The sequence below is a fragment of the Bidens hawaiensis genome, unplaced genomic scaffold (genome assembly GCF_021521415.1).
Source record: "Bidens hawaiensis isolate Kalapana, Puna unplaced genomic scaffold, B.hawaiensis_p1.1 tig00007783_1, whole genome shotgun sequence".
Taxonomy (NCBI): Eukaryota; Viridiplantae; Streptophyta; class Magnoliopsida; order Asterales; family Asteraceae; genus Bidens; species Bidens hawaiensis.
The window spans coordinates 308,978-327,881 of NW_027491540.1; the positions used below are offsets into that span (position 1 = coordinate 308,978).

Below are 18,904 nucleotides of genomic sequence, written 5' to 3' on the forward strand. Positions count from 1 at the left end.
TTAAATTCAATAACATAGTATACTATCTATTTTGGTCAAAGTTTAACAAAGGTGATTTCGTAACCAAATTAGTGAGTGAGACGTGGTGCTTGGTTGAAATGAATGCAAAAAATGCTAGAGCACAAGAATTTGTTGCGAGTAAAAAACCCGTTATCTTGAGGATAACAAGAAAAAAACCTCTAGTCGTGAAAACTATCACCACCAGTTTATTAATAACAAATATCGGTTACAAGTGGTGGAGCTCAAACTGGATCGTGATTAGAGAGTGCGAGTACTACTAAGTCTCGAGTGATAATGTGTGTGTTCAATGATCCAAGTGAGCTCTATTTATACACAAATTCAGCTAACAATAATGTCTAAAAATCAGGAAATGGAAGACTAAATCAAATATTAGCCGTTTACTCCCCATTAAGCACGTTTTTGAAGTTGTTGGCGAGTAGCCCGATTCTTCAGGAGGTCGTGGAGCCATTATAAGACATGGTAAACAACAAATAACAGCCATTGAATTGTTAGTTATATAATATATTAAGGATATCTGTTTCTTCGGAGGATATTGTATCCTTGAGTCATCCTGAATATATCGCTTGCTGAGGATACTGAAAATTCGAGCCCCAACAATTGTCCCCAAAATTGACGATTGTAATAGTGCTTTACAGCTGTTAATTTTTTGAAATTTGAATTCTGCATGTTAGATAGATCAGCTGCACGTGTCGAACATCCGTGAAACCTACCAAACCCTTGATTATCCTTATATTTACCCGGATAAAAACTCAATTCTTCATCTGTTCATCTATCCAGGTAAATTTCCTTGATTTCTTTAACTTTCATCTTTTATAGTCATGAGTCCAAAGCTTCATGCTTCAGGCATTGAGGATTTTATCTCACAAAATCTTCTTGCGAACCCCATAAACGAAATATGCACCTTTAACAACACTGATATCATGAACCTGCAATCAAAAGGGTGTTTTCCTATGGGAACAGCCTTCAGACCTTTCGATCCTTCAGTTTTGTCCGATCTTGTTTCCAAGACTTGGATCTGCTTCCCATACTTGCCCTTCAAAATCAGCTTTTCTTACCCATTCCGGCCTTTACCACCAAGTTTTTCAATAAGATTGGTCACAGTTTCATTCAAACCATGCCCATTGTTTGGGGAACCCTATTCGTGCTGGAGAAATTGATTGCTGGCCACGCCCTAGACTTCACCCTATCTGAGCTTGCCTTTGTCTATGATCTCCGCAGCCATGGTTCCTCACGATACCTCCTTAAGACCAAGTCTGACCGAACCCTGCTTGTTTTGAGAAACACTCAAAACAACGATCAATGGAAGAAACAATTCTTTTTCGTCAGGAGGGATTCTCTTCCCGAGTCTAAAAATCTTCCGATATCTTTGGGTTACCAAATGTAGGATATGTTATCTGAGGTAGTATGCTGATATGTGTTGAACTAATATATCTTGTCTTGTTTTCTTGCAACTTTGAAGTTCTTTGAAATTGCTCCCCCAAGCAGAGAAACCGAGAGCAGACTGAACTCGTTCTATCTCATAGACAAAGAAGAGAGAACCTTTCACCTTCAATCAAACTTTCAAAAGCCTCTCCCTTCGGAAGAACATGATATGTCTGGTAAGAAGTAACAGTATGTTAGTAATAATGGTTAAGAATTAGAGACACTAACCTGTGTTTTTATAGGCAAATCTGATGTAGTTTTCGTTGTTGACGATATTGATAGTATGGTGTCCACTCAAAGTTCCAAGAAGAAGGAAGTCACTCCCAGTATCCCGCCAAAGGTTGAAAGTAGCCGAGCCAAGGGTTCTAAAAAGAGAAAGACCCAAAAGATCTTCAACTCCTCTCCGGTTTGCGACCTTGAGTTCAATCAGGTATAAATTTCTTTATCATACCCTAGAATCTTGAAGATAACGTATGCTGAGAATAAATTATCCTGGCAGGGTCCTGAGCTATTATCTTCCAAGTTTAATGCTGTGAGCCAATAGCTTTTGGACTCCACTACTCGCAATGCCGAATTGCTAAAGATTGGGACCGCTAATACCAATCTCTTTGAGAAGTAGACCAAGGAGAATGAAGACTTGAAGCAGGAGCTTGCGCTAGCCAGAAAAGAGTTGATCCATCAAGAAGAGAATGCTCTAACGAAGATCCAGGAAGTTACTGAGGGAGCCAAGAAAGCAGCAGCAATCTCCATCTTCCAATCTCGTCTTCATATGGCAAAGGAGGCCAAGGATGCTGGCATTGACACCCCTTTCTGGGATGTGGCTGCGTGGATGAAGGTTCTAGCGGAACTGAATGGAGAAAGTACGGAGGAACCGGGGCCGAGTGAAGTGGAGAAGGTGGTTGAGGAAGCTGTGGAGGTGGCGATTGGTGATACGGTGAAGGCGGCGGGTGACCAATTGTCGATGAAGGTAATAAAGACAAGGCCTGAGCCCAATTTTTAAGGATGTTTGTTTATGGTTAATGATGGTTTGTGTTGGTCTGTGAACAATTTCAATTTCTTGTCTTTAAACAGTTTATGCCTAGTATAATAGGATACATGGGTGGAGGAATCTTGCTTTTAAAGACAAACCCCGTGTTATCCTGGCTTTTGGACATCTGGTAGTGCCTGGGTGGAAGGGTCTTTTGTTTGTTAAGAACGAAGCCCGTGCATTGCCTTTTATTTTCCTGCACTTAATGTTAGTAATGACATAATCTTTCGGCTTTATCAATGTGTTTTAATTTATATGTCGTTTTAGATAACTCATTTGAATACGTTTTAATTAGAACATGTCCGGCAAATATTTCTAAGTTTTTAAAATAGAATATCTTGAGAATATCGTATCCTAAACATATTCCTTAAGCTCATCATAGTTCAGAACAAAATATCTTAAGGATTATATCCCTAGAAAATATGTTTTTAATTCTTAGTATGTATAAAGATAAACTATCTTAAGGATAATATATCCTTAAGTCTTGAGTGTTGATATATATTTTTAAGAGAAATCAACTTGATATGTTTCTAACATAACGCATTCAAAATGGTCTTTAAACATTTTATATTTTTAAAGTAAGATATGTTAAGGATAATATATCCAGGGAATATATCTTCCAAACTTATGATATTTAAAAGTACAATATCTTAGGTTTGTATGTGTAGAAAACATGCCCTTAATATACTTTGAAAAATATCTTAAGGATAACATATCTCGAGGATAGGCGTATCAAATTTCTACAAATGAGAGTTAACACAATTAAGCCGAAAGATCATACTTCAAAGAAAATAAAATTTAAGGCAAAATTAAATGTAAATGTGCACCTCTGTAGTAGACAATAAGTCAACTAGCTTACATATGATGTCCCCAACTGTTGAATCTTCATACATTATTCTTTCGAAATTTGAAGTATCCGAGCTTAGATTAACTAAGTATTTTTTGCACTTTAATGACTCAGCCAACTTTCGATCTGTCAAAACCAAGTTATATAATTCTGGTGATTAAGCTCGGTTACTTGCAATAGAGCCTGTTTATTGGTGATAGAGCCTTTTTACTGGCGATGAAGCCTTTACTTGAGAGACATGAAAATGTCTAAACCTTAGATAAAACTGGGGAAAATCCTAAATGTGAGCGACATGAAAATGCCAAAACCTTAGATAACATGAAAATGTTATAAACCTTAGCTAACATGAAAATGTTATAAACCGTATGGGTGACACGTCTCTGACTTATCTTGAGGATCCAATCTATAGCCGACAACAACCGGATTATCAGCTGGTTTGGTCTGGCTGCCTCGAACTATAGTCGAACATCGTGCGCTCCAGGCGGGGTGTTACCCAATTCATTATAAAGGTGAAGACCTTTAAACCTTTGAAGATATCAAGGATATCTTATTCGTGTGGGAGGTGATGAGCCTCTAACGGTTGTCAAGATAACGTATCCTTAGGATAAAGAGACAACAAAGTTTAAATACGTAATAATATAGAAATAGATTAGGGAACATACATTTATCCTAAGATGTTGAGGATATGAACATACCAGTTAAAGGTACTAACAAAAATATGCCTTAAGATGGATAGCATTCCAAGATCTTGGTATAGAAACACCTTCCATAGTGATCAATCTGTAGGCCCCTTTGCTTGCTTCTAAATTGATTAAATAAGGGTCTTCCCACTTTGGAGCTAGCTTCCCATTTGCTGGTGTTTTGGTCAAAAATTAACAAATGTGATTTCGTAAACAAATTAGTAAATGGGACTTGGTGCTTGCTTTGAAATGAATGTAAAAATGCTAGAACACGAAGATTTGTTGCGAGAAAAAAACCCGTTATCCAGAGGATAACAAGAAAAAAACCCCGGGTGGTGAAAACTATCACCACCAATTTATTAATAAACAAATCGGTTATAATTGGTGGAGCTAAATTGGATCGTGATTACAGAGCGCGAGTACTACTAAGTCTCGAGTGATAGATCATGTGTGTTATGATCCAAATGAGCTCTATTTATACAAATAGTTAGCTAACAATAATCCATATAATTCCGGAGATAATTGACTCCTTCTAATTAGGTGTTTGATTTCCACGTTTCCTTTTTGAACACGTTCTATTTAAGGTAGCCGTTTGATTTCCACGTTTCCTTTTTGAACACGTTCTATTTAAGGTAGTCCAGCTGTAAGTCCGAGTCTTTAGGGAATCGTGGTAACGTCCCATGACCTGGTAAACAAGATAGAACAGTGAACAATTTGTTAATTATACAATATATTTAGGATACCTGTTACCTTGGAGAATATCATATCCTGGCGTTATCTTGAACATATTGCTTGCTAAGGATACCGAAAACCTGAGCCCTAACAATTGTCCCCAAAATTAACGGCTGTAAAAGTGCTTTACAGCTGTTAATTTTTGAATTCTGCAGATGGAGTGGATAAGCTACACGTGTTGATCGTCCATAGAACCGTCAAAACCCTCTTGGTTAATATTTTAAAACTTCACTCATCATTATCCAGGTAATCTTCTTTCTCTCTTTGCTCTTCATCTTCAAGCATCATGAATATGAAACTCAAATGGCTCAGGATGGCCCAGGAGGCTAAGGATGTTGGCTTGGATACTCCCTTTTGGGACGTGGGTGCTTGGGTGAAAATCATAGCAGAGCTGAGCGGAGAGGACGTGGAAGATCCGGGGCCAAGTGGACAAGGTGGTTGATGAGGTAACGAAGGTGGCGAATGTCGAGGCGGCGAAGGCGGTGGGTGATGGTAATCAACTGGGCGATGAGGCGATAAAGACAAGGCCTGAGCCCAATTTTTTATGGCTTATGTGTTTGTTTGTGTTGGTTTGTAATGGTTGTTTTGAACAATTTTTATTTTCTGTCTAGAACAAGTATGCTTAGGGTAACAGGATGCACGGGTAGAGGGATCTTGGTTTTTCAAGACGAAGCCCGTGTTATCCTGGCTTTTTGCATATCTGGCACTACTTGGGTGGAGAGATCTTGACTTTTCAAGACGAAGCCCGTGTTTTGCCTTTTATTTTCCTGCACTTAATGTTAGTAAGTACATAATTTTTTGCTTTAGCATTGTGTTTTATTTGCATGTCATTTTAGATAATTCATCTGAATATGTTTAATTAGAACATGTCTTATGAAATATTTTTAAGTTTTTAAAATAGAATATCTTGAGGATAATATATCCTAAACATATTTCTTAAACTCTTCATATTTTAGAATAAAATATTCTAAGGATTATATCTCGAAAAAATATGTTTTTAAGTCCTATTATGCATTGAGATAAAATATCTTAATGATAATATATCCTTAAATCTAGAGTGTTGATATATATTTTTAAGAGAAATCAATTTGATATGTTTTTAACATAACACATCCTAAATGGTCTTAAACTTTCTAAAGTAAGATATATCTATGAAATATATCCCCTAAACTTATCATATTTAAAAATTCAATATCTTAGGTTGGTATGTGTAGAAAACATGTCCTTAATATGTTTAGAAAAATATCTTAAGGATAACATATCCAGAAAATATAGGTTTAAAACCCCTATAAGTGAGACTTGACACAATTAAGCCGAAAGATCAAATTTCAAATAAAACGCGAAGGAAAAGTTAGATATAAAAGTGTACCTTCGCAGATGATATTAAATTAACAAACTTACACACGATGTCCCCAATTGCTGATCTTTTTATGCACCATGCTTATGGAATTTTCTAAGTTAAAAACAACTTAGTAACATCTCTACACTTAGCGACCTGGCCGATCTCCGATCTGTTAAAACAAAGTTAGATAATTCTGGCGATAAAGCCCATTTACTGGCGATAGAGCCTGCTTACTGGCGATAAAGCCTATATTCTAGCGACAAGGCCATTACTTGAGAGACATGAAAATGTCTAAACCTTAGATAAAACTAGGGAAATTCCCAAACGTGAGCGACATGAAAATGCTGAAACCTTAGATAACATAAAAATGTTATAAACCTTAGTACGTACGTGTGACACGTCTGCCACTTATCTTGAGGATCAGATATATAGCCAACAACAAATGGATTATCAGCTGGTCTGGTCCGCCTGCCTCAAACTATATTCGAACATCGTGCGCTCCATGCGGGGTGTTACCCAATTCGTTAGAAAGGTGAAGACCTTTAAACCTTAGAAGATATCAAGGATATCTTATTCGTGTGGGAGGTGATCAGCCTCTAACTGTTGTTAAGATAACGTATCCTTAGGATACCTGAAAAACACTGAATTCTTGATGAGGGGTGGGTGTTAGCCTGGCTAACACCCCTCCGATGCTTAAGTCAGTAAACTTGATAGAGAGATAATAAAGTTCAAATATGTAAGAATTTAAAGATAGGTTAGGAAACATACCATTATCCAAAAATGTTAAGGATACGAGCATACCGGTTGAGGATACTAACAGAAATATGCCTTAAGATGGATAGCGTTCCAAGATCTATGTAAAGGAACACCTTTCATTAGGAGTGGTGCTGAGGATAAATATTCCTTCAGGGATACCAACGCCCTTTCTTACTTCTCTCCCCATTCGAACTTTTGGTTCTTCCTAAGGATATTATAGAAGTCTTAACACTTCTCTAAAGATCTTGAGATGAACCTGTTGAGAGCTGCAATTCTTCCCGTCAATATTTGGACATCTTTGACATACCTTGGCGATTTGATATCTAGGATAACCTTGATCTGCTCAGGGCTTGCTTCTATTCCTCTTTTGGTGACCATGTACCCAAGGAACTTTCCTGCTTTGACTCTAAAATGACACTTGGCAGGATTCAACTTCATGTTGTATTCATCCAAAATGTCAAATGTTGTTGCCAAGTCTTTGAGATGATCCTCAGCCCTCCTTGACTTTACAACCATGTCGTCTATGTAGACTTCCATCATGCCCCCAGTTGGTCTTTGAACATCATGTTGACCAGCCTCTGGTATGTTGCACCTGCATTCTTTAGTACAAAAGGCATTGCAATATAACAGTATATAATGTGGGAGTCATGAAGGCTGTGTCTTCTTGATCTGAAGGCTCCATTTGAATTTGTTGAAATCCAGATGATGCATCCATGAAGCTTAGTAGTTCTTGGCCAGCGGTTGCATCCACCATTGAGTCAATGTGTGGGAGTGGAATGGGTCTTTTGGACAAGCGTTATTCAGGTCTGTGAAGTCCACACACACTCTCCACTTTCCATTCTTCTTTTGGACTACAACTAGATTGGCCAACCATCTAGGATAGTAGACCTCTCTTATCATTTTGGTCTTGAGCAGCTTCTGCACTTCTTCTTGTATGATAATGTTTCTCTCAGGAGCAAATTTCCTTCGTTTTTGATGCACCGGCATGAAAGATTTATCTATACCAAGTTTATGAGTAATTATGGATTTAGAGATACCTGTCGTGTCTTCATGTTTACAGGTGAAGGTAGAAGCTCTTTTCTTTAAGAAGGATATCAATCCTTGTTCTATATTTTCAGACATACCCGATCCTAACAAAACTTTGATCTCGATATCATGAGGATCCAGGGATATTTCCTTCACATCTTGATCCCTAGCTTGCTGGACCTCCCCTGGTTGTTTCTGTAATTGCTATGCTTGAGTAGGCTTCGCAGCCAACTTCATTGACGATGCATAGCAATCTTTGGCGTATTATTGGTCACTTTCTATCTTGATAACTCCCCAAGGACGTGGAAGTTTTACAGATGGTATGTTGAGGGTACCGCCTTCATGTTATGAATCCATGGCTGCCTAAGATCACATTACAACAAGACAATGAGTCAATAACACAAAATATTTTTAGAGAGTTTACTCCCTTCATGTATACTGGAAGTTTGATATCTCCCAGGGTATTCTTGGTCTCCCCACTGATCCCACGAGGACTGAGGATCTCGGGATAATCTCAATATCAGGATTATCCATTTTCTTCAAGGCATCCAGTTGGATGATGTGCACGGAGCTGCCTCCATAAACGAGTATCATGCGCACAAAACAGTTAGCTATACATAAAGTAATTACCAAACCGTAATGATTGGGATCCACAAGATCACATCTATCCCCGTCATCGAAGGATATAATTCTTTGAGTTGTTAACGTGGAAGTACGGAGAGGTCTTTCTCCGTTGTCCATCTTCATTTCTTTGGAACGCCTCTTAGCTGCTGAATACGAGGTTCCACAGATGTCAGATCCTCCTGAGATAAAGGATACAACCTTAGCTCCGGGTGGTGGAGAAGGTGTCCTTTCAAGTATCTTGACAGGATCTTGACTCTTGTTCTTGTTTCTTCCAAACAGTTCCTTCAGGTATCCTTTGCTGAGAAGGTATCCTATCACCATCCAAAGAGCTATACAATCGTCAGTGCGATTGCCAAAGTCTTCATGGAATGTACACCATTTGAACTTGTCTTTGCTGGATCCGGGCTTTTCATTTTTCTTTGGCCATCTTGCCTTGTCACCTAAATCCTGCATGGCACATATTACACCACCAATATCAATATTAAAACAATACTCAGAGATTTTAGGATATTCCTCATCGTCTTTGTCTTCTTCCGTGGTGTTTATCCTGGAATTATCCTATTTGAAATAAAGCTTTGGCCTAGAGAACTTCTGTGGAGAGTCTGACTTTCTGTTGGTAGACTCATATTTCAGGATGACCAGATTTCCATGAACCTTCTTATCATCCTCTAGCCGAATGTATCTTAATGCCCTATTTCTAACTTCATCAAGATTCCTGCATGGAGTCATGACAAGGTTGTCATAGAAAGGAGAATCCTTCTTCAATCCCATCATGAAGGCTTCGACAGCAGCCGCCATGTCAAGGTTGGGGATATCCAAAGCTTCCCTGCTAAATCTAGTTATGTAATCCCTTAGGGATTCATTGTTATGCTGAACAATTCTATATAAATCACCTGTCATTTTCTCAAAAGATCTACTACAAGAATTGATTATTAAATAGGTTAATCAAATGAGAAAATGAAGTAATAGTATTGGAAGAAATACTTAATAACCATTTGAGGGTCGATCCCGTTAGTGTTGAACCGAATCCCTTGCATAGGCATGCTTCTTTGATGTCAATAGGGATGGGGTTGATCTCCATCCTTTCTCTGTACTGAGCTACGTGTTCCTCAGGATCCGTAGTGCCATCGTGTAGCTTCATGTTGGGCGTCTGGAACTTCTTGGGGATCTCCACGTCGCATATAAGCCAAGTGAACCTGGATAATTTGTGACTGCCTATCGCAACTTCAGCTATGGGACGGATTATTGATGTGTTTCTAATAACCCTATAAATATGACCCTCACAACTAAGCTTTAATATTAAAACGAAAATCCTAAAACCACACACAACCGGCAAGTGTACCGATCGCAAGTAGTATAGACTCAGGAAGTCCGAGTATCGAACACGTGAACATGTCAGAACGCTAAAGATCACTAACCCTAGACAAGACCTACCTTAGAATAATAATTATATTGATTTTTGATTTTTAAATACTTAACTGAACTAACTAGACTGACTGACAAAACTTACCAAAAATAGAAAACTTAACGGAAAACTAACTGAGTTAACTTAGGATGGAGAAAACGTCTACCTAGGTCTGAATCAAATTGTAGGTCTAACAATCTAATGGATTGAATGATATCTAGACACCGGTCCCTAAAGATGGCACGACTAAGGATCACTCGGGCTCACTGGTTTACCTCTCGGTCTCACACAACAAACCCTAACTACTCAAAATCGGCTAAAACGACCAAACCGGGAAACAATTGCTAACGTGTTCTAATGAAGGATCACCTCTCGGTCTCACCAACACTCGACCCTAATGGTAATGAATACTACACAACCAAGGATAGAGGAACAATTCAACTTAAACCAAAATAGATCAACTAGTCGCTCAAAACACCTAAACCTGACAAGAAACAAACTCGCTCTCGCGCAATCTTTATTCTAGCATGCAAAGGCAATGAGACAACCCTAACTTCCTATCACCTCTCGGTCTCAAGGAAGGTGTTTAACCGCTGTTCTTAATCCAAATAATCACGCAACAAAACCCTACGGTTGTTCCTACCGCAAACAAACCCTAAACACAAAGTCTAGAATCAAACAATGCACCGATCAATCAACACAAAACTAATCAATCAACACACGGGGTTTATGCAATGAAACACTAGAATTTCCAGCCCTTAAACACAACCTATTTTATGTCTAAATCAAACTTTACAATAGCAATTCAAGTCTATCAATCAAACAATCCAAAAAGCTCATCAAACACTAACAAGAATCATCATTCCTAGGTAGAACTAACAAGTTTAGCCTCTCATATTATTTGGACAGCCATGAACATTAAATAAAAACATCATTAAACTCATCTTAAACATCAATACAAACATTCAATAACCAATACTAATCAATAACAAGTCAATCTCTCAAGTAATTGCAAAACTACTAATCAATTGAACAAGTAAATCAAAGTATATGAACAATGAAAAAGATGTAAGGATATGAATGAATTCCGGGCTGTTCTTGGCTGCTACAACTGATGAAAAACCTTCCCGAGGCTTGGTTCTTGTGTCTTCTTCCTTCCCTAGCCGCTACACGATCAAACCCTAGCTCTAAAAAACTTTTTCTCTTTTTCTTTCCTTCCTCCTGCTGCGATCGGAACCTCTCAGCAGCCCTAGGGTTTTTTTATTTTTTATATAATATAATATAATATGGTCTTGGGCCTCCATGATGCATACGGATCGGACCTTGAGCTTTGTCTTGAACTTATATGCGTAAAAGGCTCGTAGAATGCTCGAAAAGTCCCGGTTTTCTTCTTTCTTTCACCCAAAACCTACAAGGTTATTAAACTTACGTAAAACCTATCTAAAACGAGTAAAAAACACATAAAATATAATATATTGCGTAGATAAAAGGTGCGGAAAATACGTGTGTTTTACAACACATCAATTATCCCGGGGATATTGGAAATCATATCCTTCATTTTTTGCAATTCCCTGGCTATCTCGGGGGATATCCCCTTATCCTACACAGATTCACGGTTAGTGTACAAATTAGCATTAAGTAAAGTGTTACTGAGATCATGGTTAGGCCTTGGGTATCCTTAGCCTTGAAGACTAGTTCCTCCATTGAGGGTATCCTCATGATAAGGCGACGTCTGCATAGGGATATCATCTCCAACATGCACTTCAGAGGACATCACTAGAGATCCTGACGAGAGTATGCCGGCTGGCATGGTTGAACGAGGCTGCATGTTGATGGATTCTGGCCTCGTTGGTCTGGGTAACTCCGAGGATACCGAAGGATATGTTCCCTAGTATCCTGACTGCTGCTAAGACGGAGTCCTTGTTGGTTGTGTCCCCAAGGATCCGGGATTTTGAAGGATAGATGATCCTAGAGAACCAAAATCAAGAGCCCTGGATATGATTGGAGTAGCCTCCTGCCCTGGTCTCTTCTTGATCCCTTCAATTTCCTTGAATAGCCTTGATTTGGTCTTCTCTTGCTGCTCCATGTGAGTTTTCACCTGTTTCAACAAAGCAAAAATGTCACTGTTAGAGATAACCGGATCTACCCGTGTAGACAATCCCGCGTATGGTGGAAGTTCTCCTCTGGGCTGAGTGTTCTTCTTCGGAACTGGTGGAGGACCAGGGTTAACACTTGAAACAGTGGTGACCACCAGAGCAAAAACAGAACTGGTTTTTGGTTGTGAGGCCATAATGAAGGGATGAAAATGATTGAGAATGAAACAAATGGATTTGAAGGATTATAGCACCGATTGGCCCACGGTGGGCGCCAAATTGTTTTGGTCAAAAATTAACAAAGGTGATTTCGTAACCAAATTAGTAAATGGGACTTGGTGCTTGCTTTGAAATGAATGTAAAAAGGCTAGAACACGAAGATTTGTTGCAAGGAAAAAACCCGTTATCCTGAGGATAACAAGAAAAAAACCCCGGGTGGTGAAAACTATCACCACCAATTTATTAATAAACAAATCGGTTACAAGTGGTGGAGCTAAATTGGATCGTGATTACAGAGTGCGAGTACTACTAAGTCTCAAGTGATAGATCATGTGTGTTATGATCCAAATGAGCTCTATTTATACAAATAGTTAGCTAACAATAATCCATATAATTCCAGAGATAATTGACTCCTTCTAATTAGCTGGTTGATTTCCACGTTTCCTTTTTGAACACGTTCTATTTAAGGTAGCTGTTTGATTTCCACATTTCCTTTTTGAACACGTTCTATTTAAGGTAGTCCAGCTGTAAGTCCGAGTCTTTAGGGAATCATGGTAACGTCTCATGACCTGGTAAACAAGAAAGAATAGTGAACAATTTGTTAATTATACAATATATTTAGGATACCTGTTACCCTGGAGAATACCAAATCCTAGAGTTATCCTGAACATATTGCTTGCTAAGGATACCGAAAACCGAGCCCTAACAGCTGGATTAGTGGTATTCTGGAATGCCTTCCTTAACACCATATCTCCTACTTGGGATCTTTGAATTCGGATGTTCTTGTTGTAAGACTTAGCTATTCTTTGTTGGTAAGCCGTCATTCTGATTTTAGCTAAATCTCTGAGCTCGTCAATAGTGTATAGGTCTTCAAAAAGGCTTTGATTGTTGAACTCAGTATCTTGGATGCTAGTTCTTGCTGTAGGGATCACCATTTCTGTAGGGATAACAGCTTCGGCCCCAAACACCAAAAAGAAAGGTGTTTGACCCGTTGCATTTTTTTAAGTAGTTCTATCAGCCCAAAAAACGAATGGCAATTCTTCAGCCCATTTTCCCTTTTTGGACCCCATTTTTTTCTTTAAATTGTTGATGATGATCATATTACTTGACTCTGCTTGACCATTGGCTTGAGGGTGTACTGGAGTTGAAGTTACCATCTTGATTCCCCAACTTTCACAAAAGTTGGTAGTTCTGCTACCAATGAATTGTGAACCGTTATCACAAATGATCTCTGCCGGGATACCGAATCTTGCCAGGATATTGCGCTTGATAAATGAGATCACATCCTTCTCTTTAACTTGGACAAACGCCTCAGCTTCGATCCACTTGGGGAAGTAATCTATCAGGCCAGGATAAAGACTTTTCCACCAGGAGCCTTTGGCAGCTTTCCCACAATATCCATTCCCCATTTCATAAATGGCCATAGGGATATGATAGGATGTAGTGGTTCAGCTGGTTGATACAATATGTTGCTATTTCTTTGACAAGCATCACATTTCCTGGAGAAGTTCATTGCATCCTTATTCATTGTCGGCCAGAAGTAACCTGTCCTCAGTATCTTGGATACTAAGGCCCTGCCCCCAGTGTGGTTTCACAATCACCTTCATGTATGTCCTTGAGGACTTCTTGTGCTTCATGATGTTCCAAGCACCTCAAGTATGGACCTGCAAGTGATTTTCTATACAAAACATTATTTAGAATAATATACTGGGTTACCTTCATTCGGAAAGCTCTGGGATTTTCTCCTTCTGGGATCTTGTTATCTTGAAGATACCGTATTATGGGATGGGTCCAGGATACTGGATCGTCTTTGGGTTTTGAAGTCTCCATGACTTCGTGGTTCTCCTTTGTTGCTGGAGTCAAAATATGCACGATAGGTATCTTGATGTCATTTGGCATCTTGAGAGCTGATGCTAAATTTTCTAAGGCATCTGCCTTAGCGTTCTCTTCTATTAGTACATGTACTATATCGAACGTTTCGAAATACATAGCTAATTGCTTAACTATTTCTAAATATTTTGCTAAGTTTTCTGCATTTACTGCATAAGAGCCATTAAAATGGTTAGCAAAGTGTAAACCAACTATCAAGGCTTCATATTCAGCCTTGAAGATACCTGACATTCATATCCTTAGCTAAGTGTAAACCAACTATCAAGGCTTCATATTCAGCCTCATTATTAGTAGTGTGAAATTCACAAGATATACCTAAACCTGTTCCTCTTATGTTGGAGGCACCATCAGTATGCATGGTCTAACTCTCCTTGATGTCCAATTGTTGAACTTATTTTTCTACTTCTTCAAGTATAGCCTAGCTAAAATCAGCCACAAAGTCGGCAAGTGCCTGAGATTTGTTCGATGTCCTTAGTTCATACAAAATATCGTATGCATTAAGTTTCACAGCCCACTTTGTCATCCTACCTGACATTTCTGGTTTTCTCAAAACAGCTTTAATAGGATAGTTAGTTTTTACATGAATAGCTTGAGTTTCAAAGTAATGTCTTAATTTAGTAGAAGCCATTATAAGTGCTAAAATTAATTTTTCAAGATAAAAATACCTGGATTCAGCATCTAGTAGGCTTTTACTTACATAATATATTGGATGTTGTTGACCATCGTGATCTTTGACTAGGACAGCACTTATTTCACTCCCCGAAACGGCTAAGTACAAAGATAGTGGTTCACCATCAACTGGCTTCATCGGGAGTGGTGTTGAGGATAAGTATTCCTTCAAGGATACCAAAGCCCTTTCTTGCTTCTCTCTCCATTCAAATTTTGGTTCTTTTTCAGGATATCATAGAAGTCTTTACACTTCTCTGAAGATCTTTAGATGAACCTGTTGAGAGCTGCAATTCTTCCGGTCAATCTTTAGACGTCTTTGACATTTCTTGGTGATTTGATATCTAAGATGGCTTTGATCTGCTCAAGGCTTGCTTCTATTCCTCTTTTGGTGACCGTGTACCCTAGGAATTTTCCTTCTTTGACTCCGAAGTGACATTTGGCAGAATTCAACTTCATGTTGTACTCACCCAGGATATCAAACCCTGTTGCCAAGTCTTTGAGATGATCCTCAGCTCTTCTTGACTTTACCACCGTGTCGTCTATGTAGACTTCCATCGTGTCCCCCAGTTGGTATTTGAACATCATGTTGACTAGCCTTTGGTACGTTGCACCTGCATTTTTTAGTCCAAAAGTCATTGCAATATAACAGTATATACCTGTGGGGGTCATGAAGGCTGTGTCTTCTTGATCTGAAGTCTCCATTTGAATTTGTTGAAATCCAGAGGATGCATCCATGAATGTTAGTAGTTCATGGCCAGCAGTTGCATCCACCATTGAATCAATGTGTGGGAGTAGAAATGGGTATTTTGTACAGGCCTTATTCAGGTTTGTGAAGTCCACACAATCACTCCACTCTCCATTCTTCTTCTGGACTACAACTAGCTTGGCCAACCATCTAGGATAGTGAATCTCTCTTATCATTTTGGTCTTGAGTAGCTTCTGCACTTCTTCTTATATGATAATGTTTCTCTCAGGAGCAAACTTCCTTCGCTTTGATGTACCGGCCTAAAAGATTTATCTATACCAAGTTTATGAGCAATTATAGATTTAGAGATACTTGTCATATCCTCATGTTTCCAGGCGAAGGTAGAAGCTCTTTTCTTTAGGAAGGATATCAATTCCATCTCAACATCCTCGGGAATACTTGATCCTAACAATGCTTTGATCTCAGTATCCTGAGGATCCAAAGATACTTCCTTCACATCCTGCTCTCTAGCTTGCATGACCTCCCTTGGTTGCTTCTGTAATTGCTATGCTTGAGTAGGCTTTGTAGTCCACTTCATTGATGATGCATAACATTCCTTGGCATCCTGCTAATCGCTTTCAATCTTGATAACCCCCCAAGGACTTGGGAGTTTCACACAACGATGATAAGTTGAAGGTATTGCCTTCATTTCGTGGATCCATGGCCTGCCTAAGATCACATTACAACAAGATAATGAGTCAATAACACAAAATTTTTGTAGGGAATTTACTCCCTCTATGTATACTGGAAGTTTGATTTCTCCCAACGTATCCTTGGTCTTGCCACTGAACCCTACGAGGACTGAGAATTTCGGGATAATATCAGTTTCAGGGATATCCATTTTCTTCAAAGCATCCAGTTGGATGATGTTCACGGAGCTGCCTCCATCAACGAGTATCCTGCGCACAAAACAGTTAGCTTTACATAAAGTAATTACCAAACCATCGTGGTTGGAATCCACAAGATCACATCGATCCTTCTCATCAAAGGATATGATTCTTTGGGACGTCAATGTGGAGGTACGTAGAGGTTTTTCTCCGTTGTCCATCTTTGTTTCCTTGGAACGCTTCTTGGCCGCTGAGTATGAGGTTCCACAAATATCCGATCCTCCCGATATAAAGGATATAACCTTAGCCCTAGGTGGTGAAGAAGGTGCCCTTTCAGGTATCTTGACAGGATCCAGACTCTTGTCCTTGTTTCTTCCAAACAGTTCCTTCAAGTATCCTTTCCTGAGGAGGTATCCTATTTCCTTCCGCAGTGCTATACAATCGTCAGTGCGATGGCCAAAGTCTTCATGAAATGCACACCTTTGGACTTGTCTTTGCTGGATCCGGACTTTTCATTTTTCTTGGGCCACCTAGCCTGTCATCTAAATCCTGCATGGCACATATTACACCACCAATATCACTATTAAAACAATATTCAGAGATTTTAGGATACTCCACATCATCTTCGTCTTCTTCCACAACATTTATCCTGGAGTTATCCTGTTTGTAATAAGGCTTTGGCCTATAGAATTTCTGCAGAGAGTCTAACTTCCTGTTGGTAGACTCATTCTTCAGGATAACCAGGTTTCCATGAGCCTCCTTGTCATCCTCTAACCGAATGTTTCTTAATGCCCTGTTTCTGACTTAATCAAGATTCCTGCATGGAGTCATGACAAGGTCGTCATAAAAAGGAGAATCCTTCTTCAATCCCATCTTGAGAGCTTCAAAAGCAGCCGCCATATCAAGGTTGGGGATATCCAAAGCTTCCCTACTAAATCTAGTTATGTAATCCCTTAGGGATTCATTATTATGCTGAACAATTCTATATAAATCACCTGTCATTTTCTCAAAAGATCTAGTACAAGAAAATTGATTATTGAATAAGTTAATCAAATGAGCAAATGAAGTAATAGTTTGGGAGAAATACTTAATAACCATTTGAGGGCCGGTCCCATTAGTGTTGAACCGAATCCCTTACATAGACAGGTTTCTTTGATGTCAATGAGGATGGGGTTGATCTCCATCCTTTCCCTATACTGAGCTACATGTTCCTCAGGATCCGTAGTGCCATCGTACAGCTTCATGCTGGGTGTTTGAAACTTCTTGGGGATCTCCACGTCACATATAGACCAGGTGAACCTGGATAACCTATGGCTGCCTGCGGGAACTTCCGCTATGGGACGTATTATCCCGGGGATATTGGAAATCATATCCTTCATTTTCTGCAATTCACTGGCTATCTTAGGGGATATCCCCTTATCCTGCACAGATCCACGGTTAGTGTGTAAATTTGTATTAAATAAATTGTTACCGAGATTACGGTTAGGCCTTTGGGATGATCACCTGCCTCTCATTGAATTTTCCTATAACAACAGCTACCATACTAGCATCAAATGTGCTACTTTTGAGGTTTTGTATGGTAGGAAATGTCGAACACTCGTATGTTGGACCGATATTGGTGACTCGCAAGTTATTGGTCCTGAAATCGTTCAAGAAACCTCCGACAGGATTGCCATCATTCAAGAAAGACTTAAGGCCGCTCGTGACCGACAAAAGAGTTACGCCGACAATCGAACGAAACCACTTGAGTTTCAAGTTGGCGATCAAGTTTTACTCAAAGTTTCCCCATGGAAAGGCGTTGTCCGATTTGGAAAAAAGGGAAAACTCGCTCCTAGTTATGTTCGACCTTTTGAGGTTCTTGAAAGGTTTGGTCTAGTGGCATACAAACTCAAACTACCTCAGGAATTGCGTGGTATTCATGACACTTTCCATGTTTCTAAGCTCAAGAGATGCTTAGCCGATGACACTCAGCCTATTCCCTTTGATGATATTCGCATTGATGATAAACTTCACTTTGTTGAGGAACCTATCGAAATCATGGATCGTGATGTCAAGAAACTCAAGCGAAGTATAATCCGTCTATTGAAAGTGAAGTGGAACTATAAGCAAGGACCCGAGTTTACTTGGGAAATTGAAGATCACATGAAACAGAAATACCCTCATCTTTTTCGGTCCAAAGCAGTTTCCACTATTTAATTTCGGGACGAAATTCCCTTAAGTGGGGGAGACTGTAACATCTATGGATTTTCCTTACAAAAACGCTAGTCTTTTATGCTCTTATTTAATAAAGTTCCTCGTATTAATTTCATCGTCTACATTTACTAGTGTTGAATTGTGTGTCATTTGTTGAATAACATTATGTTTATATGCGTAGTTATATGATCCTATGTTCATTTCATCATAATCGTGCTTAATCATTAATATGACACGTGCAACCGGAATGCCTAGATTAATATTTTATAGCATGTATATTTTGTTATTATTAATTTTATCCTAAGTAAATAGATTAATCATGTGATTTAAAAATAAAACATTCTAAAACCTTCTATCTTAACCTTGCTCCTTAAGTTTTATATTAT

General features: G+C 39.0%; 1 protein-coding gene across 1 annotated transcript; it reads left to right on the forward strand.

Moving 5' to 3' along the window:
* Window positions 1-15,486: 15,486 nt before the first annotated feature.
* Window positions 15,487-18,521, forward strand: LOC143636096 (uncharacterized). The gene is made up of 2 exons (XM_077103773.1): window positions 15,487-15,578; window positions 17,861-18,521. The coding sequence occupies exons 1-2, from the start codon at window positions 15,487-15,489 to the stop codon at window positions 18,519-18,521; spliced, it is 753 nt and encodes a 250-aa protein (XP_076959888.1).
* The last annotated feature ends 383 nt before the right edge of the window (window positions 18,522-18,904 follow it).

Excerpts from the sequence above, each read along its gene's own strand:
- LOC143636096 (XM_077103773.1), top strand. The coding sequence starts at position 15,487 with ATGAATGTTAGTAGTTCATGGCCAGCAGTTGCATCCACCATTGAATCA. Across the intron at positions 15,579-17,860 it reads TTTGTACAGGCCTTATTCAG|CTACCATACTAGCATCAAAT; the intron begins GTTTGTGAAGTC and ends CTATAACAACAG.